The 23,571-nt window shown below is 41.3% G+C and overlaps 1 protein-coding gene across 6 annotated transcripts in view; it reads left to right on the top strand.

The window, feature by feature from the left end:
- PHACTR2 (phosphatase and actin regulator 2) overlaps positions 1-23,571 on the top strand; it is a 235,623-nt gene that overhangs the window by 200,503 nt on the left and 11,549 nt on the right. For 4 of the 6 annotated variants that reach the window (XM_038771215.1, XM_038771224.1, XM_038771233.1 and 1 more), the window contains 5 exons: positions 4,127-4,326; positions 9,093-9,249; positions 10,929-10,984; positions 17,435-17,496; positions 19,075-19,212. In XM_038771215.1, coding sequence (XP_038627143.1) covers positions 4,127-4,326; positions 9,093-9,249; positions 10,929-10,984; positions 17,435-17,496; positions 19,075-19,212 — 613 coding nt within the window. The remainder of the gene's footprint in view (positions 1-4,126; positions 4,327-9,092; positions 9,250-10,928; positions 10,985-17,434; positions 17,497-19,074; positions 19,213-23,571) is intronic. The other 2 variants (XM_038771242.1, XM_038771212.1) reach the window with 1 other exon arrangement.

Raw genomic sequence — 23,571 nt, 5'->3', positions numbered from 1 at the left:
GGGAAGTAAAAGTTGCTACCCCTGCCTTACAATCTAATGGGGGAGACTCTAGACATAAATTCATACCATGGTTAGGATAGCTGTAAATTATAGGCACAAGTTTAAAAAACTCAATAAACATATAAATACACACATTTTGGAATGGCCGATAGGTTGGCATGACTAGGATGGAGAGGGATTAATCACGGATTACCTCCTGGCAGAGATGGTGCATGTTCCATGTTGCACTCCTGGGAAGATCTCCCCACCGCCATCTTCTTCATAATAATAATAATGATAGCATTTGTTAAGCACTTACTTTGTGCAAAGCACTGTTCTAAGCACTGGGGATGATACAAGGTGATCAGGTTGTCCCATGTGGGGCTCACAGTCTTAATCCCCATTTTACAGATGAGGTTACTGAGGCACAGAGAAGTTAAGTGACTTGCCCAAAGTCACACAACTGACAATTGACGGAGCCGGGATTTGAACCCATGACCTCTGACTCCCAAGCCCGTGCTCTTTCCATTGAGCCATGCTGCTTCATGCTTGTATCTGCCTCATGTCCAACTCTCCTTCCTGAAACTACTATGGAAAGTCCCTGGGAACAGGTCCCTGGGCTGCTGTTTTACCATGGACCTCCAATTTACACAGGTTTGGGTTTTGGGGTGTTTTTTTTTTAATGGTATTCATTGAGTGCTTACTATGTGGCAGGCATTGTTCCAAGCACTGGAGTAGACACGAGCTAATCAGGTTGGACACAGTCCACGTCCCACATGGGACTCACAGTCTTAATCCCCATTTAACAGGTGAGGTAACTGAGGCCCAGAGAATTGAAGTGACTTACCCAAGGTCACACAGCAGATAGGTAACAGAGGCAGGATTAGAGCCCAGATCCTCCTGATTCCTAGGTCCGTGCACTATTCATAGGCCATGCTACTACTGTGTCTATCCTCTCCTATGTGTCCATCCCCCTGTTCCCTCCATGACTTTCTCTGCCACTGTGAGGTCCTGCATTTTCTCCAGCCCCCTGAGCAGTCAGAAGGGTTTGCACAAGGCTTAGGACCAGAGCAGTGCCAGCTCTGGTATCTCATAGAGCTTTCCCCAAGTCTAGACTGTAAGCTCGTTGAGGGCAGGGAACGCGTCTGTTTATTATTATATTGTATTTTCCCAAGTGCTTAGTACAGTGCTCTGCATACAGTAAGCGCTCAATAAATTCCTTTGAATGAAAGAATAGGGGGCAAGCCATGGATTCAGTAGCCGCTCCATCCCCCTCCAGTTGCTCCCTCCCTCCAGCCCCCCAGCCCCATCCATGAGACTGTTAGGGAGGTCAGCATAGGTCGGGAGCTGGGCAGAATTGGGCTGGCCTTTGCTTCCCTCTGCCCCAGAGAAGTCACATGTGGTGAGATCGTGGTTTTGGGCAGATTAGAAAGATGTGAAAATCACCACCTTTTTCCTCGGCATGAAAGTGGGGTAGACCCATCCCTGCCAGTGAGTAAACATTAAAGGAGTTAGAGCGCAGAAGGCTGGTGGTGATTTAATGGTGTATCTGGGATTTATACAGCATTATCAATCAATCGTATTTATTGAGCGCTTACTATGTGCAGAGCACTGTACTAAGCGCTTGGGAAGTACAAATTGGCAACACATAGAGACAGTCCCTACCCAACAGTGGGCTCACAGTCTAAAAGGGGGAGACAGAGAACAGAACCAAACATACCAACAAAATAAAATAAATAGGATAGAAATGTACAAGTAAAATAAATAAATAAATAAATAAATAGAGTAATAAATATGTACAACCATATATACATATATACAGGTGCTGTGGGGAAGGGAAGGAGGTAAGATGGGGGGATGGAGAGGGGGACGAGGGGGAGAGGAAGGAAGGGGATCAGTCTGGGAAGGCCTCCTGGAGGAGGTGAGCTCTCAGCAGGGCCTTGAAGGGAGGAAGAGAGCTAGCTTGGCGGATGGGCAGAGGGAGGGCATTCCAGGCCCGGGGAATGACGTGGGCTGGGGGTTGATGGCGGGACAGGCGAGAATGAGGTACGGTGAGGAGATTAGCGGCGGAGGAGCGGAGGGTGCGGGCTGGGCAGTAGAAGGAGAGAAGGGAGGTGAGGTCGGAGGGGGTGAGGTGATGGAGAGCCTTGAAGCCCAGGTATACTGAAGGTATACTTGAAGGTATACTGTATCGCCACTGACTAAGAAACAAAGGGAAATGGATTTATTTTAGATATAGATATAGATTTATTTAGATATAGGCCTTCCTGTGAGTAAATGTTGTCAAATCCCAGAATGAGTTACAAAGAGGGGCTATGGAATCTTCTCTGGAGGACTTTATAACTAGGTCCTCATTTCACCAGGATGGTTTAGTTGTGGTTGTGCCTGAAGACAGGGAACCTCTGTTGCTCCCTTTAAGTTTTGTGATTCCAAGAAATAAAATAGATAAAATCAAGGAATTGATTTAGGGCTTCGATTCTCAATTTCTAGTTCATCAATAGTTCAACTGGTTATTGTATATAATTAATACATGACCATCTAAATTTAATGGGCCTTTGGTGGCTTAAAGGTGGACAAAAGGTTTTGCACAATAAATGATGCAACTGCCAGTTGCTGCACTCCTCACTTCCCATAACCCATTCACCTTTAGATGGGAACTATTTTTCTTGTTATTTTTTTTTACATCAAAACAGTCAATCACTCAATCAGTGGCATTTATTGAGAACTTACTGTTAGCAGAGCACTGCACTCAGTACATTAGAGACTATAATAGAGGTGGTAAACATGATGACTGCCATCAAGGAGCTTACAGTTCTGTGGAAGTTGAACTCTTCCAGTGTGGCTGCTTTAAGTTAGGAGACAAACTAATTAAACAGGGTTTACATCTTTGTTCAAACTGGAGTCCGAGGATAAGAATGAGCAGCCAACATGGAAGAAGCAGCATGACCTTGTGGAAAGAACACAGGTCTCAGAGACAGAGGATCTGGGACCTATTCCCAGCACCACCACTTACCTGCTGGTTGACCTTGGACAAGTCCCTTAAATTCCCTGTGCCTCAGTTTCCTCTGTAAAATGGGAATTCAGTACCTGTTCTCCTTCCTACCTAGATAATGAGCCCCATGTGGGACAGGAACGAGGTCTAACCTGAAAACTTGTATCTACCCCAGTACTTAGTATGGTGCTTGGCACATAGTAACCGCTTAACAAATGTCACCATTATTACTAATTTTTATGTGTTAGAACTACTTAATTCTAGGAAGAGCTTTTGTGGTGACCAGATAAATAAGAACATAAAAGAATGAATACCTTGCCTAGATAAAATAAACACGTTCTCTTCAAGAGCTCAGAGCATTCATGTTTATAACTATTTCATTTGCTGTCTCTATACACTGTCAGGAAATTAAAATAATTATTGCTTGCCTTATTTTCAAATCAATCAATCAATCAGTGGTATTTATTGAGCACTTACTATGTTCAGAGCACTCTACTAAGCACTTGGGAGAATGCAGTACAACAGTTAGCAGGCACATTCCCTACCCGCAACAAGCTAACATTCTAGAATGTGAGACAGGCATTGCTATAAACAAGTAATTTATAATATAATAATCGTATAATGTAATTTTCAGTTGGGAAGTCCGAGGCTGAGAGGTTGAAAAGTGACTTACTTAAACTCACAGATAGTGGTAGACCTAAAGGAAGGATGGAGGTCTCCTGACTTCCAGTCCAGTGCTCTTCCCACAAAGACAAGTTGCCCTGGAAAATGATTGTTTAATGTGACTTTATCCTAATCCTGCATTGGAATAGCCTTTTCATTTTAGGACTTTTGAATTTTGTTCCTATATTAATGTCTTTCTCCCCCTCTAAACTATAAGCTTGTTGTGGACAGCGAATGTGTCTGTTTATTGTTATATTATACTCTCCCAAGTGCTTAATACAGTGCTTTGCATACTGCAGTCACTCAATAAATATGATTGAATGAATGAATAAGCTGCTTCCAGAGTGGTTGTAGGAAGTGTCATGTCTAAATAATGTCTATTTGGGATGGTCTGACAGTGTAAGCTCCCTTCCTAAGGATCCACTAGAGGAGGAAAGGAATCATGGGGCCCCTGCCAGGATAGCATTGATATCATGGGACTATTTTTTGGAGTCTCAACAGTTTGACAACCAAAGAAGAGCTGGTAAAGGAAACCCCTTGCCTCGTGATTCCTGTGTTGATGGGAGAGACCTTCAATACTTCCAGGGCTGAAGGTCACCGAGAGAGCCAGATCAATGATTCTGATTCTGATGGACCCATTCTCTACACCGACGATGAGGATGACGATGATGAGGATGACACCAGCGGTGAAAGTAAGACTTTTTCAGGGGGATGAGGTGCGTGCAGGCCGCGGCCTTTCATAGAGACCCAAAAGAAATGTAGCAGGAAGGGAGACAGCTTGGTTTGACTTTCCTCCTACATTTTTCCCAAATTGGAGATGTTTAGTTTCTACCATGTCTGGTCATCGGATCTTAGAAAATGACCTGTAGGAGATTAGTGGAGTGCCTAAGGCCTTATCTGGGGACAAGTCTGTAAGTTTCTATTCAGATGAAAGAATCTTTTTCAGGATGCTCAGAGGCAACAGCCTGAGGGTCTGTTGAATGGGCAGGCTTACATGTAGAATTATCTAGTTTAGGTGTTTAGATGGTTTGAATTGTCAATTCAATCAATTGAATGTATTGAGTGCTTACTGTGTGTAGGCACTTGCCTGGGAGAATACAAAATGACAGTTGGTAGATATCTTCCCTGCCCACAAGGAGCTTACAGTCAGTCTAGGGGGGAAACAAACCTTTAAAAAGATAAAATGTCCATAAGTGCTTTGGGGTTGAGGATGGGGTGAACAGAGGTTACAAATCCAAGGGCAAGAGTGACACAGAAGCAGCGTGGCTCAGTGGAAAGAGCACGGACTTTGGAGTCAGAGGTCATGGGTTCAAATCCCAGCTCCACCAATTGTCAGCTGTGTGACTTTGGGCAAGTCACTTAACTTCTCTAGGCCTCAGTTACCTCGTCTGTAAAATGGGGATTAAGACTGTGAGCCCCCGTGGGACAACCTGATCATTTTGTAACCTCCCCAGCACTTAGAACAGTGCTTTGCACATAGTAAGTGCTTAATAAATGCCATCATTATTATTAGGGAAATGAGGGCTTAGTTGGGGAAGGCCTCTTGGAGGAGATGTGATTTTAATAAGTCTTTGAAGGTGGGGAGAATGGTAGTCAGTCAGATATATGAAGAGGGAGGGAGTTCCAGGTTAGGATGTGAGTGAGATAGACAAAATCGAGTTACTGTGATTAGGTTGGTTGGTGTTAGAGGAGCATTGGAGTATTGAGGTAGAAAATCAGCGAGGTAATCAGGATGGGGCAAGGTGATTGAGTGTTTAAAGCCAAATGGTAAAGAGTTTCTCCTTGATGAAGAGGTGGCTGGGCAACCACTGGGACAACCTCATCTCCTTGTGTTCCCCCCAGCGCTTAGAACAGTGCTTTGCACATAGTAAGCGCTTAACAAATACCAACATTATTATTATTATTACTATTATTCTTGAGGTGAGGGAAGACATGGACTGAATGTCTTTTTTAGAAATATGGATCTGGGCAGCAGGGTGAAGTGTGGTCTGAAGAGGGGAGAGAGGAAACAGGGAGGTCAGCAAGGAGGTTAATGTAGTAGTCAAGGAGGGATAGTCTAAGTGCTCGAATGATTGTCATAGCAGTTTGATTGGTGAGGATAGGGCAGATTTTAGTGATGTTGTGAAGGTAGCACCGACAGGATTTGGTGAAAGTTCAGTGGGTTGAATGAGAGAGATGAATCGAGGATAACACTTGTGAGCTAGGAAGAATGGTGGTGTTGTCTACAGTGATGGGAAAGTCATGGACAGGGTTTGGGTGGGAAAATAATGGAGTTCTGTTTTGGACATGTTAAGTTTGAGTTGATGGTGGGACATCCAAGGAGAGATGTCCTGAAGGCAGGAGAGAATACAAGACTGCAGAGAAGGAGAAAGATCAAGGCTGGAGATGTAAATGTAGGAATCTTCTGCATAAAGATGGTAATTGAAGCCTTAGGTGTCGGTAGAGAATAGAAGGGGACCCAGAACTAAGCCTTGAGGGGCTCCCACAGTCAGGAGATGAGAGTCAGAGGAAGATCTCGTGAAACAGATCAAGAATAAGTGGCCAAAGAGATGAGAAGAACTAAGAAAGAACACTGTCAGTGAAGCCAAGGTTTGACAATGTTTCCCTTGAAAAAGGGGGTGGTCGAAAGCAGCTGAGGAGTCAAAGAGGATTAAAATGGAGTAGAGGCCTTGGATTTGTCCAAAAGGATATCATTAGTGACCTTTCAGAGGGCAGTTTCTGTGGAATGAAGGGGCAGAAGCCAGATTGGAGGGGGTTAAGAAAATAATTGGAGGAGAGGAGAAGGAGGAGGCATCAGGTGAAAGCAACTTGCACAAGAAGTTTGGAGAGGAATGATAGGAGAGAGTTGGGGTGGTAACTGGAGAGATCTGTTGGGTCAAGGGATTTTTTTTTTAGGTTAGGAGAGACATGAGCATGTTTGAAAGCAGTGGGGAAGAAGCCATTGGAAAGTGGACAATTGAAGATGTCAGTCAGGGAGGGAAGAAGGGAGAGGGCAAGTATTTTGAAATGATGCAAAAGGATGAGGTTGGAGGCACTGGTGGAGTTAGATTTTTGAGAAGAAGTGTGAAACCTCTTCTTGATGTACTGCTGGGAAAGTTGGGAGAATCAAAGAAGAGGCAGGAGGAGGAAAGGACTAGAGAAACAAGGAAACTGGAGACAAGTCCTTTCCGTGAGACAGGGATCTCAGAATGTTCAGATGGAGGGAAATGGGTTAAAGATGAGACTGAGGAAATTAACAACACACTTCAGCCTGGAAAATAGCCAGTTGGCCAGGGCCACTAGCCGTTTATGCCAGAAAAGTAGTAATGTATGCTTGTTACATTGACTTTCATACTTGGGCATCTTATTGAGAGACAACAAGCTGGTCAAACGTTTTCGGAGACTGAGAAACTGTCTTTCATAACGTCTGCACTAAGGAACCTTTCATTTTGATATGAGGTTAAAGCACAGTTCATTTTGTAGCTTGTGAAAGTCATCTTTGAATCAGCTAGTCAATGGTGTTTACTGAGCATCTACTGTTATGCAGAGCACGGTACTAAGTGCTAGAGGGAGTTCAGTACAACAGAGTTGATAGTCACATTCCCTGCCCCAAAGGAGTTTACAGTTTTTCATTTGACCATGAAGCTCTTATTGGGTGTTTTATATCTATGGATAATAATAATAATAATGTTCGTATTTGTTAAGCGCTTACTATGTGCAAATCAATCAATCAATCAATCATATTTATTGAGCACTTACTATGTGCAGAGCACTGTACTAAGCGCTTGGGAAGTACAAATTGACAACATATAGAGACAGTCCCTACCCAACATTGGGCTCACAGTCTAAAAGGGGGAGACAGAGAACAAAACCAAACATACTAACAAAATAAAATAAATAGAATAGATATGTACAAGTAAAATAAATAAATAGAGTAATAAATATGTACAAACATATATACATATATACAGGTGCCGTGGGGAAGGGAAGGAGGTAAGATGGGGGGGATGGAAAGGGGGACGAGGGGGAGAGGAAGGAAGGGGCTCAGTCTGGGAAGGCCTCCTGGAAGAGGTGAGCTCTCAGCAGGGCCTTGAAGGGAGGAAGAGAGCTAGCTTGGCGGATGGGCAGAGGGAGGGCATTCCAGGCCCGGGGGATGACGTGGGCTGGGGGTTGATGGCAGGACAGGCGAGAACGAGGTACGGTGAGGAGATTAGCGGCGGAGAAGCGGAGGGTGCGGGCTGGGCTGTAGAAGGCTGTAGAGAAGGGAGGTGAGGTAGGAGGGGGCGAGGTGATGGACAGCCTTGAAGCCCAGGGTGAGGAGTTTCTGCCTGATGCGCAGATTGATTGGTAGCCACTGTTCTAAGCGCTGGGGAGGTTACAAGGTGATCAGGTTGTCCCACGGGGGGCTCACAATCTTAATACCCATTTTACAGATGAGGGAACTGAGACACAGAGAAGTTAGGTGACTTGCCCAAAGTCACACAGCTGACAATTGGCGGAGCCGGGATTTGAACCCGTGACCTCTGACTCCAAAGCCCAGGCTCTTTCCATTGAGCCACGCTGCTTCTCTAATTATTGGCCTCCCTCCTTTCTGAAATGGAAAATGTCAGTGTCACCATCACTGTTGTCAGAGTGGGTATTTTTTAAGGTGTTTTTTAAGCACTTACTATGTGCCAACCACTGTTCTAAGCATTAGCATAGTTACAAGCTAATCAGATCAGACACAATCCTTGTCCCACTTGGGGCTCACAGCCTAATCCCCATTTTACAGACAAGGTAATTGAGGCACAGAGAAGTGAAGTACCTTGCCCAAGGTCACTCAGCAGACAAGTGGCAGAGCTCAGATTAGAACTCAGGTCCTTCTGTTCCCCAGGCCTGTGCTCTATCCACTAGACCACACTGCTTCTCACTATTGGGCATCTTTGAGATAAGATGAATTCAGCTGCCAAGGATTTTGAGGTCTTTTCAGCGTTGAAAAGCACCAATTGAAGTGAAGTTTGCTTTTGTGCTTGGAAACTTTGCTGGCAGAAAATATGCCTTAGCTTGCTTCTGAAAGAGGAAAGGGGTAGAATAGGGAGAGAGGTACTGAGTGTAGCAGGTGAGTCAAATTACACTGCTTTCAGACTTCAAAGAAAGGAAAAAGTGTTTGTATCTGCACCCTTGTAGATCGCAGTGATATTCCAACACAGCATGATAATTTTACATCATCACGTTCCTAATAATGAAGTGATGCTTGATTTTTTTAAAACTGGGTGCCCAACACACTTTAGCCAGTTTTCTTCTCTGTTCTTCAGTCTCTGTCAATGTGAAGTAGGTTGGATTTGAAACTATTTTTCTTCTGTTGTTAATTAAAATTCCAGTCTTGCATGAGGGGAACAGATTCCATTAAAAGCCCTTGAAAAGTTTGCATCTGTAACCTGAGCACAGACAGTCAAAAATATTTTTCTTTCGTCTTATGTCTTTCCATCCCCATCCTTAGGCACTTTGGCAAGTAAAATACGTCGTAGAGATACACTCGCTATCAAACTTGGCAACAGACCATCGAAGAAAGAATTGGAAGACAAGAACATCTTGCAGCGAACATCTGAAGAGGAGAGACAGGAAATCAGACAACAGATTGGAACAAAGCTAGTCAGGTATCAAGTGTAATCTGAGTGGAATGATTCATGCAATACAAATAGGTCTGTAGGAATCACATTTAATTGAGAACACTCTGGATTCTCAGTATTTAGGGAACACCTAAAAGACCTAATGATCTGAAATTATTCTGTTTCCCTTGAGAACGCTTCAAGGAGCTTTGAATGACTGATTCAGAGTCTTTAACGTTTCTGAATCTTGGGCATCTGATTCAGGGATATCCTACATTCATGAGTGCTGCCTACTCTACAAAGGGAGCGATGTGATATCATGGCTCATGTCCAAGTCAAGGAATCAGTCAATTTATTGGGCGCTTACTGTGTGCTGAGTACTGAATTAAGCTCATGAGAGAGTACAATACACCAGAGTTGGTAGACATGTTCCTTGCCCACAAGCAGCTTATAGTCTAGAGGGTGATGCTGTGGCTATTGTCCGTAATTTTTTTTTAATCCCATTTAAACAATGCAGGATGTAATGGTAGAGTTGGCCCCTATTTACAACACGAAATATTACTACAATACTACAAATTCCGAGCATGAATATGTATTACTATAGTCCCTGGTACCAAGTGTATGTACTTATTCCAGAGCCCCAATTACAAACCCCAGTTTTTAGTGCCATGATGGGCTGGAAAAAAGTCAGGTGCCTCCTTCCAAGCACAGTTCCCCCTCCCCCACCCCCAAAGTCCTTAATTGTAGTCCTGCTGGCCCAACTGGTTGATAGGGGATTTAGCAGATGGGAGCTGATGGAGAAGTCCAAACCCTTCCATTTCCTGCACCTCCAGCCATTCATTCATTCAGTCATATTTATTGAGTGCTTACTGTGTGCAGAGCACTGTACTAAGTGCTTGGGAAGTACAAGTTGGCAACATATAGAGATGGTCCCTACCTAACAATGGGCTCACAGTCTACACCCGATGGGCAATGGAAGGGCACACTTTTGCATCCTCCTTTACATCCCCAGCCTCAGCTGTGTGGAATCTGATTATCGTTTTTCAGATTCTCCAAGCCTATTGCTTCTTTTTTGTATTTTAGCTGCTCCCTGCCTTTGGTCCATTGTTCCGCTCATTAGCATCTCTACCAGAAGGTGGAAAGGGATAGCAAAGAAGATAATGTCAAACCAGTCAGATTTGCTATTTGATGGAAACATTGTTTTAAGATTTGCTGTGGGAGAACGTGAAAACTGTTGGGCTAAAATTAAGCTTTGAGGTTATCTGTGTGTTTCGTTTACCTAGAGCTATTCCTACCCTATCTTACCAGGAGTAATTAGGAATTGACTATACCTCAAATCAGCCCTTTTCTCTGCCCATTCTCCCTGCCACACACACATCAGATTTCCATTTTCCATGTCAAATATTAAGTCCCTATTGTTCTTAAGTCTTTTACTGTATGAAGCTTAGTTAAATATATTACTTTTCATATTAACAGTCTCTCTTGCTTACTCATCTAGTCAGTTTTTAGAATCCAATGCTTTGCATTCCCCAAATCACTTTTGAAATGTAGATTTTCTAAATGTTAAAAAAGAACATTTCTTGTTTATGGTTGAAAAGTGGGTTTCCAAATGTTCCCTGTGATCTTTAAAAAGTGTTTTTCTTTTAAAGTGCTTTCATGGTTTATTTACTTTTCCCCTAAGGGGGACCATTTCATAATCTGTGGTATACTTAATTTTGCTACCACAGGAGACTTAGCCAGAGGCCTACAACAGAAGAACTAGAGCAAAGAAATATCCTTAAGCGTAAGTACCTTGTATTATAGACTAAGCATATTATTTGATCACTTAGTAATCCTCCTTAAAGATTCCTAGTTGTCCATTGAATGTTGGATTATTTATAGGTAATGTTTCATTCTCTACATTCATACGTAACGATTTGCTAAAAAGACCATTTTTATCTCTTACCACTCAAGTTGTGAAAACAAGGAGCTGAGTTTCAGAGTGCATTTCTCAAACTGTGTCATGATGCCTGATTAAGTTTTACAATTAGGACAAGAAGGATTCTGTGTCTTTGCCAATTAAGGATAGAAGAAAAATTGTAGCCTACTTGAGTATCAACTTCATAGAAAAGGCAAAAGAATCCTCTGAAACAGATACAACTTTCCCATAGTAAAGATGAGGTTATAGTCTATCACAATTTCAAATAAATGACTGGGCCTATCCTTTGCAAAAATTTAATTATAGGATATTCTACTAAATCTGTCTTTAGTGTAGAGTAGGTTGCTTATTACTATTCTGGACTGAGGAGAGGTTAGTCAACTTGGGCAGTGAGCCCTGAATGGAATGGAGAAGGTGTCTTCTCTAATTATCCTTGTATCTGTACCAGTGCCTCAGTATGGTGCTTTGGCAACTCAACAAATACCCACAATTATTGGAGTTCTCTGACCTCTATTTTCACTGTAGCATACCCCAGTGAAGGAATATATTGGACTGTTTGTTCATCCATAAGTACTGTTCAAAGGGAAAGTATTAAATTTAAAATTGTGTGGTTTTGTTTTGGATGCACAATTCACTGTGCCATTTCGCATCAAGATGACTGCCAGCCACTAGCAGGAATTATTAATGGGAATTATAAAAATGGACATCTCTTTTTCTGATAAATTTTGCTGTATTTCAAAACAGAGCTCCTGGCCATGCAAAATTTTAGAGAGCTGCTTTGGGCAAAATGCCAGATTGTCACTTAAATGATAATGAATCACCGACGGTCTGGGGGAAATCCGAGAAGTTACGTTGGCCTGTCTTACCCTGCTGTCCAATATGAGTTGCCTTCTTTCCAGTTTTTTTTTAAATAATGGATTATTTAAATCCAGCATCTAGGATGGGTGTGAACACCCCAAAACCAAGTCTGAACTGTGAAAATATGGCATTTATTCATCCATTTTACTTTTTTCTTTCTAACTTTTTTCTGATATTCATTATGTAATAAACAAAATGAAAAGATATGAAAAAAACAACCATTAAATGTACATTGAGGTTTATAATAGCCTGGCTTTGAAAGAGCAAAACGTTTCTTCTAAATTCTTCCTTCTAAATAGTACTAGTTCAGTTTTTGTCAAGTATCAAAGCAGTTTTTGACTTTTTGTCAAGGATCGAAGCAGCATCTAAAATTGTCTAGCATTTCCAACCAGTATAAAAGGAGAGCGTGAGCTCCAGGAAAGCAGGAACAGAATCCAGTTAATTCCAATAAGGGTGCATTTCACAAATAATTTCTGAGGAAAAGGAAGATTTTGGAAATTCGCACACCTCTAAAGATACAGATAATTATTGCTACAGTATTTATATCATTAGTAGGTATAGAATACAGTATCAAATCTCTTTTACTGATGTTAAAACTATTTGAAGTGCCCTCTTTTCTGACTTTAAAACTTCAAACTTAAATGATTACCAGGGAATAGGTGTGGCTTCTTAATTAACCTTTGGATTTGCCACCAAATTCCTCCTTTTCTCCTTTTCTCCCTTCCCTTTAAATTTAGGAAAGTATGTGAAGTATGTGGGGTTTTTTTTAATGGGGAACTTCTTTTGAACTGTAGACTAAGGGGCAGGTTAAGAATTATGGCTTCCATAAATAACATAAAGGAAGTGAAAATAAAGAATCATTTCTGTCCTCCTGTTTCACAGTTTCAGTCAGGAAAAACACCATGCCAAAACCTTCATCATGTATTGAGGCTGGGTTATCAGTTGGTTTGATGCAACACGTGTCTTTTCTCCTTGGCCAATGCCTGCTGCTTCCAGGATGACAGATATCTTACTTTTCTTCCCAGTCCTTGATAAGATACAGTGCGGCCCTCTTAACATGGTCTGCATTTGAAAATAACTCTTATATCATAGTTGAAATGCTTTTTGCCAATCCTTCCCACAGTCCTATTCTGTCAGGCTTCCTGCAAGGATGCGTCAGTTGGAATTGAACATTAGTGGACTTAGAAGCCTCCAGAATTTGTCTGCAGACTGTGGGACATGTTTTTACTCTTTATTGACGTTACTATAATTGACTACCTAATTTTGTACCTGTCTTTTCAGAGTGTCCCCCCACCCCCGCCCCGGCCCCACCAATTGCAAAGTCGATATTTTGTATATGGATGAGCTGTTTTTATACCACAGCTACTGTAATGAATCACTATCTCTTTCATGAAACTTCCTTACAGATTGTTTTTAAGTGGTGTGGTATATTTCTGGACTCTTTAGAAGAAATGTAAACTAGTTTTGCGTATAGACAGAAACATTAGGTTTAGGTTAACTTAATCGTTGGACCACAGACTGGGGAAACAAAGGCCCAGCCAAAATTAAATAGCCTTTTCTTCCCAAAATGAAAGGACTAAATCTGGGAGTAGAAACCAGAATCCCTTTCACGTTAGCTGCTCTAGTAAAATCCATGCTACCTTACTTTGGGGAGGGAAGTGGGAAGGCCTTTTTTCAAAATCTAGGCTGTCTTTCTTGAAAAGGGGTTAGGAGAACTGGCTTTATGCACCAAAATTTCCCTTAGACACAAGATGAGGCAGCCCAGGCCAGGCCCATTTTCCCTCTCAGACCCACTGATTATCTTCAGCTGTGTTTGTCAGCGTTCACCTCTTTTCCCACAAATTCACAATTTATCTACCAGGTAATGTGATGATGAGTTTAAATGTTGTGGGGTACTTAGGGGTAGTTTGAGTACTTCCAAAAATAGAACTAGGGCCTCTCCCAGACTACTAGGATTATGATTAGAGCCAAGGATAGACAGATGATAGACTGATAAATAGATGATAGATAAAGCTCTCTTAGCTACCGAAAAGCCACCAGATGATAACAATTTACTGGTCTTCTCTCTGTCTAAACTAGTGACTAAGGTTGGACCAATCTCCCTCCTCTTCCCTGTCTCTCCTTCCCCTCCTCATCTCTTACGTTCATTCTCTTTACAAATCCCTCTTCTGCTCTTCCTGTTCCTCCTCCTCCCTGTCAAAATGCTATAAACAAAACTTGCTTGCCGGGCAAGTTCCTTTAAGTGTTCACAGCTGTTACACAAAATGCATTGTTTATGGATTAACTGAGAACTTCCTGTGGGACCTTTCTAAAATATTTACATCTCTTTTAGTGCTAAGAGTTACCGTGTGCAGGATTTGTCAATGAGTCACCATCTCTTTTATAAAACTTCCTTCCGGGTTGTTTTTAAGTGGTGTGAAATATTTGTGGACTTTAGAATAAATGTAAACTAGTTCTGCCCACAAGCAGAAACATTTGATACATTAATTAAATGTAAGTATTTTAAGTGTACTGTATTGGAAATAAAAATCAATTCCAATTCTTTTACCCAAAGCTTTAACCTAGACAAAGTGACTACTAAGATTCAAATAGATTCCATTGAAGTTTTTTTCCATGCCCTTTGTTTTCTTACAAGTGGAATTCAGGAAGTGTAGTGACAAAGGCTGCTCTTGATTCAAATGGCTCAGAATTCCTTGGAGATGCAAATGTTTCAGCCATATTTGACTCACACCGCTAAATGGGGCAAGGTGTTTAATTTAGCAGACTTTTCTGAGATTTTTTGATCAGTAGCAGACAAGTTGGGTCTTTGCAACTGAACCTAAAAGGGCTGTATAATTGAAATGCCACTCTGGTCGGGTTGTCTTTTTTTTTATAAACTATCAATGCTTATTGTTTGTCACTTTATTGAGCACTCACTTCATACAGAGCACTGTAATATGTTCCTTGGAAATTACGAAGAAATGAACAAGGTACCATCACTCTTTTTACTCCTAGATTAAAGGACCCTAGAACTTGTTTTCCTTACTACTAATAAATGGGAGAATTGTATTAATCATCTACATCAGCAGTTTTGGGAGAATCTGTTAATGCTGATACAATGTCTGAAAGTGGAAAAATTATCAAATTTGTGGCTCATGGCCACAATTTGAATTATTTACACAATTGAAGGAAAGAAGTCTTTCTATCCCTAATGAGGACTTTGTTCAGTGATTCTGTTCTCTGAAACTCTGGACTTTTTACCTGCCTTCATGCCAAGATTATGTAGTGATTGGCTTCTCCTTTAGACTGTGAGCTCCTAGTGGGCGGAACATGTCTACCAAACTCTACTGCATTGTACTCTCCCAAGTGCATAGTACGGTGCTCTGCACACAGTAAGTGCTTAATAAATACCATTGATTGATTACAAGCACAAAGAAACACTGACCTGAGGTAAAGAATTGTAGTGGAGAGCTTGATCAGCATGGAGAATTTTCTAGTGTTTTTTTTTCTTTCTTTTGCACTACCTCGGCAAGAATCAGCATCATTATAAATTATTATTATCACCCCAGTGCTTACAATGGTGCTTGGCCCATAATAAGTGCTTAACAAATACCATTATCATTATTATTATTATTATTATTATTATTATTATTATTATTATTATTATTATTATTATTATTACCCCAGAGGTTAGAACAGTGCTTGGTACATAATAAGCACTTAACAAATACCATCATTATTATCATTATTATTGTTGTTATTATCATTATTACCCCAGAGCTTAGAACAGTGCTTGGCACATAATAAGCACTTAACAAATACCATCATTATTATCATTATTATCATTATTATTATCACCCCAGAGCTTCGAACAGTGCTTGGCACATAATAAGCTCTTAACAAATACCATCATTATTATTATTATTATTATTATTATTACTCCAGAGCTTAGAACAGTGCTTGGCACATAGTAAGTGCTTAACAAATACCATCATTATTCTCATTAATATTATTATTATTATTGTACTTGTACTTCCCAAGCGCTTAGTACAGTGCTCTGCACACAGTAAGTGCTTAATAAATACGATTGAATGAATGAATGAATGAATAAATGCCCATAGTACCCATGGAGCATAATGGGAAGATTTAGTTTACAATTTTAGATAATTTTAACATTGAAAATAAAAGGATCTTTTTCCTCTTGTACTTTGGTAGAAAAGTAAAATCTCATCCAATCCTGTGCTGAATTGTCTTTCATATCACTGATCAATCAGTCAGTCAGTGGTATTATTAATCACATGCTGTTTGTAGAGCACTATAAGTGCTTGGAAGAGTATAATACAGGAGAGTTGGTAGACAAGTTTCCTGCCCACAAGGAGCTTACAGTCTCGAGGGAGAGGCAGACATCATTATAGATAAATAAATTACAGACATGTACATAACTGCTTATTTGCTGAGGGTGGGGTGAATATCAAGTGCTTAAAGGGTACAGAACCAAGTGCATAGAATAATATTCAAGTATTTTTAATGTTAATATTTTATCCATCTTTAAGTTAATATCTGAAGGCAAAAGTCCAAATTTCCACCAAAGTGATTAATTCAGGACAGTGGCACAGTGTTTTTTCATTTGTGAGGATTCTGGGAAAATCCAAGGCGTATCTTCCAAGGGACTACAGTTTTGGAGTACTCAGGATCTGTGGAAACTAGACACAGAAAAATGAAAATGTGGTAGCAAGGTGAGTGGTGTGTATGCACACCTTGCAATTAAACATCTCTCTGGATCCTTTAATCTGGTTGCCCTAGCACTTGCAAATAGCCTTAACACTCACAGCTCTCTCAGATATACTGAAAGAAAGTACCTTTTCCCACTTAATTGGTTCTGCTCCCTCTGGTTTGGACCAGGAGAGAAAATAAGGAATTGTGGAAATAGGAAAAGTAGTGAGAGAATAATTTAGAAAAATACTACAGTTTGGATTAGGAACAGCGTGGCTCAGTGGAAAGAGCCTGGGCTTTGGAGTCAGAGGTCATGGGTTCAAATCCCGGCTCCGCCAATTGTCAGCTGTGTGACTTTGGGCCAGTCATTTAACTTCTCTGTGCCTCAGTTACCTCATCTGTAAAATGAGGATTAAGACTATGAGCCCCCCATGGGACAACCTGATCACCTTGTAACCTCCCCAGCGCTTAGAATAGTGCTTTGCACATAGTAAGTGCTTAATAAATGCCATCATTATTATTATTATTATTATTAAATGACAGTGTCCCCAGTCGGATATTCTTTCCAACGAATTCACCTCAGAGGACACCTAAAAAAACAAAGAGAAACAGCAATAAATCTTTCATCAAAGGCTTTTGCTCGTGGTTTTAAGTCTTCGCCTACTTATCCTGCTTTGGCCAGAATGGCGGGTAAGCTAATGAATGAGGCTGTAAGGCCAGATACTCCTCCTTAAATATTCTTTTTTTTTCCTCACCAATATGCAGAAAAGAATGAGGAAGAAGAACAAGAAGCAAAAATGGAACTAAAACGCAGGCTCAGCAGAAAGGTGATTAAAGTCATTGCAGTGTGTGTCTTTGTGTTTGATTGTGGGGATATTAGGTGCACTGCTTGATTATAAAAACTAGTAGGTTTGTTATTTTCTGATCCTAATTTAGGAAAAAATACTTAATTGATTCTGCCAAGAAGTCTATTTTAAAATTGTAGTCAGATTAAGATTTTCCATTCTCTCTTAATTATACATGCCAGGCATTTTATTACCAACCTGTCTAATTAGGCTAAAGAAAATGGTCTGTGCTTTTCATATTAGCAAAGTAAAATTTTAAGAATACACGTAGATGGAAGCCAAAGGCAGCTGTGGAGCTATTCCTATCAGATCTCTGACAGTAATTTAGGAGTTTAAAGCAAAGCCTCTCTTGAAGTGTTTAGACTTTTGATCATCACTTTTGCCTAATAATGTTTTAGAAAACTGTCATGAAAGCATCAATCAATCAGTAGTATATATTAATGATTACTATGTGCAGAGCACTGTATTAAGCGCTTGGGAGAGTACAGCAAAATTAGTGGGCACGTTCCCTGTTCATAACAAGCTTACAGTCTAGAGGAGGAGACAGACATTAATATGAATAAATAACATATATTTTAAAGTTATGTACATAATATCATGAAATGTGCATTTTTATGGCCTTCATCATTGTTGTGTCTGTTTGTGAAAATGTGATATATAGTCTAACATTCTCCTCCACTTTATAATGCAAACACTCAGTTAAGTGGCCTTAATAAAGCAAAGCACTAACTTGATGCAGTAATACTTCTCTCCTACCCTCCACCACACACACTGCATTATAAAGAAATTGATTGTCTTCATTATAATTACGGTAATGATTTTACCATCACTAATTTAACAAATATTTCCGTATCCCTGACTGCAGACTAGGCACCTTAGGTGTGAAGTTTGTCAGCTGGTGAATAGTAAAAAAAAAAAAAAAAAGCAGCTGTCTACCATAAGAAAAGAAATATAACCACTTATTTAAAAGATTTTCAACGGTTGCAGCATTCTTACACTTTATCCTAATTATTACCTGCTTTGGATATATATATTGGAGATGTTAACCCCAGTTTTGGAGCACTGACAATTTCACAATGATGAATGTTTAGATTTTTAGAATACTTAGGGTTATAAGACATTGAGCTCTCCAGCTACATTCAGTACAATAGAAATTGAATTTTTTCTTCCTCATTTCCAGACAATAGATGCCTTTGAAAAATATCCACACTTTTATTCACATAATCCCGTATTTTAGTTGCCCTAGGTAACTAAACTTTTGAGAGGCCACCTACACAGAGCCTAAACCAACCACAGAGCCTAGCAAACAGGAAAAACAATAATTTGCCAGTGGTCTATCAGAAAGCTTTGTGACCTTGCTAACAATAATGAATTTTATAATCTCAAAAACTAGGTCGGACTGCTTTCCAGATCTTGTTAGCTGTTCCCAAGATACTTCCTTTTTTTAGATACCTGAATGTGACCTGAAACTCTCAAGTTCTCGATAGAAGATGTAATGTGCTGTAGGGCTGAGCATCCTCTTGCCTTGCTAAACTCCCCCATTTTCTCCTCTTGCTGCAGCTCAGTCTGAGACCTACAGTGGCAGAGCTGCAGGCCAGGAGAATCCTACGGTTCAACGAGTACGTGGAGGTCTCGGACTCCCCAGACTATGACCGGCGGGCAGACAAGCCCTGGGCCAGGCTAACTCCTGCAGATAAGGCAAGGACCCGAGCTGCTTTATCTCCTATTGGCGTTCATTCTCTTTAGAGGAGCCTTAACTTTCCCACTTAACTACAGTATTTATGAAGTGTTTACTAGGTTTGGAGTATTGTGCTCAATTGCCAGTAGATGATAATAATTATGGTATCTGTTAAGTGCTTACTATATGCCAAGCTCTGGGCTAAGCAGTTGGGTCCCTGCCCCGTCATGGGGCTCACAATCTTGGTAGAGGCAGACGGATAAAGACAACAGTAACAAACTGCCAACAACAAGAAGCCACAGATTCAATAAACCAAGGGGGACAGAGGGAAAGCATAGATTCTGGAGGTGGAAATCGTCCATCTACTCACTGCTCCAAGTAACCAACCAGTCCTTTCTGTCTGTCTTAGCCTTCCCAAATTGTAGTGGTTGTAAATTGTAATATAGTAATAATTATGGTACTGTTTAAGCACTTACTATGTGCCAACCACTGTTCTAAGTGATGGGATAGATACAAGTTAATTGGGTTGGACACAGTCCCCGTCCCCTATGGGGCTCTATACTTTTAATCCTCATTTTACAGATGAGGTAACTGAGGCACAGAGAAATTAAATGACTTGCCCAAAGTCACACAGCAGACACGTGGTGGATCAGGATTAGAACCCAGGTCCTTCTAACTTCCAGGCCTGTGCTCTATGCATTAGGTCGTGATGGTTGTCTTTCTGGACCACTGAAAGAGGCTCATGCCAATCTGGGGTTAAGGCTTCCAAGCATGTGATTTTTGGCCCTGCTGGGGGAAGCTATAACCACAGCTCCGGGCTTCCCAACCCTCTAAACGTTGTGAAGGCCTCGTGCTGTCTCTTCATCCTTTCTCGGCCACACTAGAGAAAGGGCTGGATGGTCTGACTCTGAGGCCGGGCCTGGGGGCTACACTGTTGAGCAGTCCAGCTCCACACTACTGCTTCTTCTTCTGATTTCCTCTGATGCAGTGCAGCTACTGTTGAGGATAGAGTCCAGGCTAAGGAGTCACAAGGACGTGGGTTTTAATCCCTGCTTCGCCACTTGTCTGCTGTGTGACCCTGGGCAAGTCACTTGCAAGTGCCTCAGTTAACTCATCTGTAAAACTGGGATTAAGATTCTGAGCCCCATATGAGTCATGGACTATGTCCAACTTGACTGACTTGTGTCTACCCTAGCACTTAGTACAGTGTCCGGCACTTCTGGAAAAAAAGCCTACTAGTGAGGGTCAGTTGTGTTGTTATTAACACCAAATCACTACTAGGTAGTGATGACCTCCTAGAGGTGGGATTTGGGATTTTGAACCCACCCTCTGACCAGAAAGAGGTCTCAGGGCCATCGCCTTCAGAATCCTGGACCCTTGTTCTGAGAACAAAACACAATAACATTATGGCTGGCACTTTTCAGAGTGGCTTGGAGTGAGTCCCACTTAAAAAACAACAGCATTGTGATCATCCTCTCTCAGAAAAGTAAGACCTAAGAGAAAAAAATATTCAGTTACTACATACCTAGTTGGGTTCAGTTGGCAGGGGTGAGAGGAAAAGCTTGCTCTCCAATGGTACAACATGTCTTCACTCAAGAAGAAAATTAGTTTCTGGGTAAAGCTGCTGATCACATCTTTTTCCAAAATGAACAGATTTTTGCTTCAAAACAACTCTGTAATTTTCCATTGCAGCATGGAACAGTATAGATACCCTATAGGCAATGTGTCCCCAAGTAAGGTGGTTCATCTCAGTCTCTTACTTTGTCTCTCCACTCCAAAACTTTTCAAAAGATCAAAACAAAGGACTCCCTATTCCCAGGTTTGAGTAGAGTTTAGTAATGAACATGTAAGCCCATATGTTCCTCACTGTTCTAATGTTATAATAAATTCTGTGCTAGGGCAGACTGCTTAGCCATGCTTAGTGTTACCTCCTTGTAATACAAAATCTTATTTTTAAATTTGGTCATGAGGATAGTGAACATCTAATTAAGCTTCTGAAGAAAGAACAATTAAGTCAAGGGACTGGCATCTTTAGAGTTGGAAAGTTTCTTCACACGAGCCTTAGAAATAAAAAATTGGCTCCTGATTTCTTTCTCTTTTTCTCTCTCTGTCTCTTTTTCAATAAACCCATTCTCTCTTACAAACATACCCTCTTTTGGAGATCACTGCTCATTCTTCTGACCAGATGAAGGCAGACTGGATGTCCTTTATCTTCTACTTCCTCTTTGAAGATCATATGTGGCCAACTTGTAACTCTTGATGTTGCTTTTACGGAGTATTACTCCTGAGCTTTGATCCTGCTACTGTCTAACTAGAGGAAAGTAAAGGAGAAACTGAGAGAAAAAAAGAAGGGAAAAGAGATTGAGAGGAAAGCTTTGAGGCTACTGGCCACAGAGGATCAGGTGTAACCAGGGTTGGGCTTTTCCAGGTACCTCCCACTTTTCCACAGGGGTGAGGTAGTGGTGGTGGTGGTGTCAACCTACGAATCAAGAAAAAACTCCTCACTCTCGGCTTCAAGGCTCTCCATCACCTCGCCCCCTCCTACCTCACCTCCCTTCTCTCCTTCTACAGCCCAGCCCGCACCCTCCCTCCTCTGCCGATAACCTCCTTATGGTACCTTGTTCTCGCCTGTCCCACTGTCGACCCTGGCCCACGTCCTTCCCCTGGCCTGGAATGCGCTCCCTCCACATATCTGCCAAGCTAGCTCTCTTCCTCCCTTCAAAGCCCTACTGAGAGCTCACCTTCTCCAGGAGGCCCTCCCAGACTAAATCCCCTTTTTCCTCTCCTCCTCCCCATACCCCCGTCCTACCTCCTTCCCGTCCCGAAAGCACTTGTATATATATTTGCACAGATCTATTACTCTATTTTACTTGTACATATTTACTATTCTATGTGCATATAGCTTTAATTCTGTTTGTTCTGACGATTTTGACACCTGTCTACATGTTTTGTTTTGTTGTCTGTCTCCCCCTTCTAGACTGTGAGCCTATTGTTAGGTAGGGATCATCTCTATATGTTGCCGACTTGTACTTCCCAAGTGCTTAGTACAGTGCTCTGCACACAGTAAGCACTCAGTAAATATGATTGAATGAATGAATGAATGGTGGATGGCCACCAAACTCCACCTCACCCAGCTCTACTCCTGATCCCCAGCGACACTACCAGCCCCCATAGAAACCGTAACCATGTAATCTCTGCCCTGGCCTAACCTCAGCAGAATCTGTCTTACTTTCTTGAAACCTGGTTGAGTTACTTAGCCCAGGCCTTAGAAGATTGGGCTGGGCTGAATTTAGCTAAGAGGGGAGATGCGCCTCTGTCCTCTCATTTCAGATCTCCTTATATTTTGTGCATCCAACAAATTCCTTGTGCCTGCTGAATTAGAGTATGTCAGGTTGGACTTGTCTGCTGTGTGACTTTGGGAAAGCCACTACAGTTCTCAGGGCCTCAGTTCCCTCATCTATAAAATGGGGATTGAGACTGAGTGCCCCATACGGGGACAGGGACTATATCTAACCTGATTTGCTCATATCCACCCCACCACTTAGTACGGTGCCTTGCACATAGTAAGCACTTAACAAATACCATTATTATTATTATTATCATCATCATTGTTGTTGTTATTATTATTATTAAAAGGCCACTTTCCTGGAAGGATCCTCTGTGCCATTGTCCAAGTAGAGTAGCATCATCATTAGAAATAAAAATATGAAATTTAGGCCAACTTCAGAGGTGATTTCACTCTGCCAATATGCAGACTTAAACCCTTGGGAAAGAAGTGTGTTAGGAGTAGAAACCATTCTGTCTGTCAGAAGAAACAAGAGGGTAGTTAGGGCAAACATGGAATTGTTGTTCACCAAGTTCGATACTACCATAACTTTATTTGATATTTGAAGGTGATGGGTTGAAAAAAAAGTCATACATAGAATGGTGCCTATGCAACCACAGGAAGTTTAGTCAGGAAATAACATCCAAGAAAGCCAGGTAAATTCATGAATGAGGGCCTTAATCAGGTATTCATGGAAAAGTTTGGGTTATTAGATGGTATATCTGTAATTACGATGCTGGTTGCCCAGAAGATTAACTATCATACTGTATGTTCCTTTGTTATATCCCTTGCAGATAGAATACTCACATTTGGTCTGACCCCGTGTGGCATTGCTTATCCATTAATGGTATTTATTAAGCACCTACTATGTACAGAGCACTGTACCAAGCACTTAGGAGCGTACAGTATCACAGACTTGATCAGTGTTTCCTGCCCTTACAATCAAAAGGGGGAGACAGACATTACTATAATTAAATTGCTTATGTTGTTTTGTTCTCAAGAACCATTTATAAATATGGATTCTGTCATTGGCTTAGTAGCTAGAGCACAGGTC

Source organism: Tachyglossus aculeatus, chromosome 2 (assembly GCF_015852505.1).
Source record: "Tachyglossus aculeatus isolate mTacAcu1 chromosome 2, mTacAcu1.pri, whole genome shotgun sequence".
Lineage (NCBI taxonomy): Eukaryota > Metazoa > Chordata > Mammalia > Monotremata > Tachyglossidae > Tachyglossus > Tachyglossus aculeatus.
Note: the sequence above shows the minus strand (reverse complement) of the source record. Positions and strands in the feature narration are given on the sequence as shown.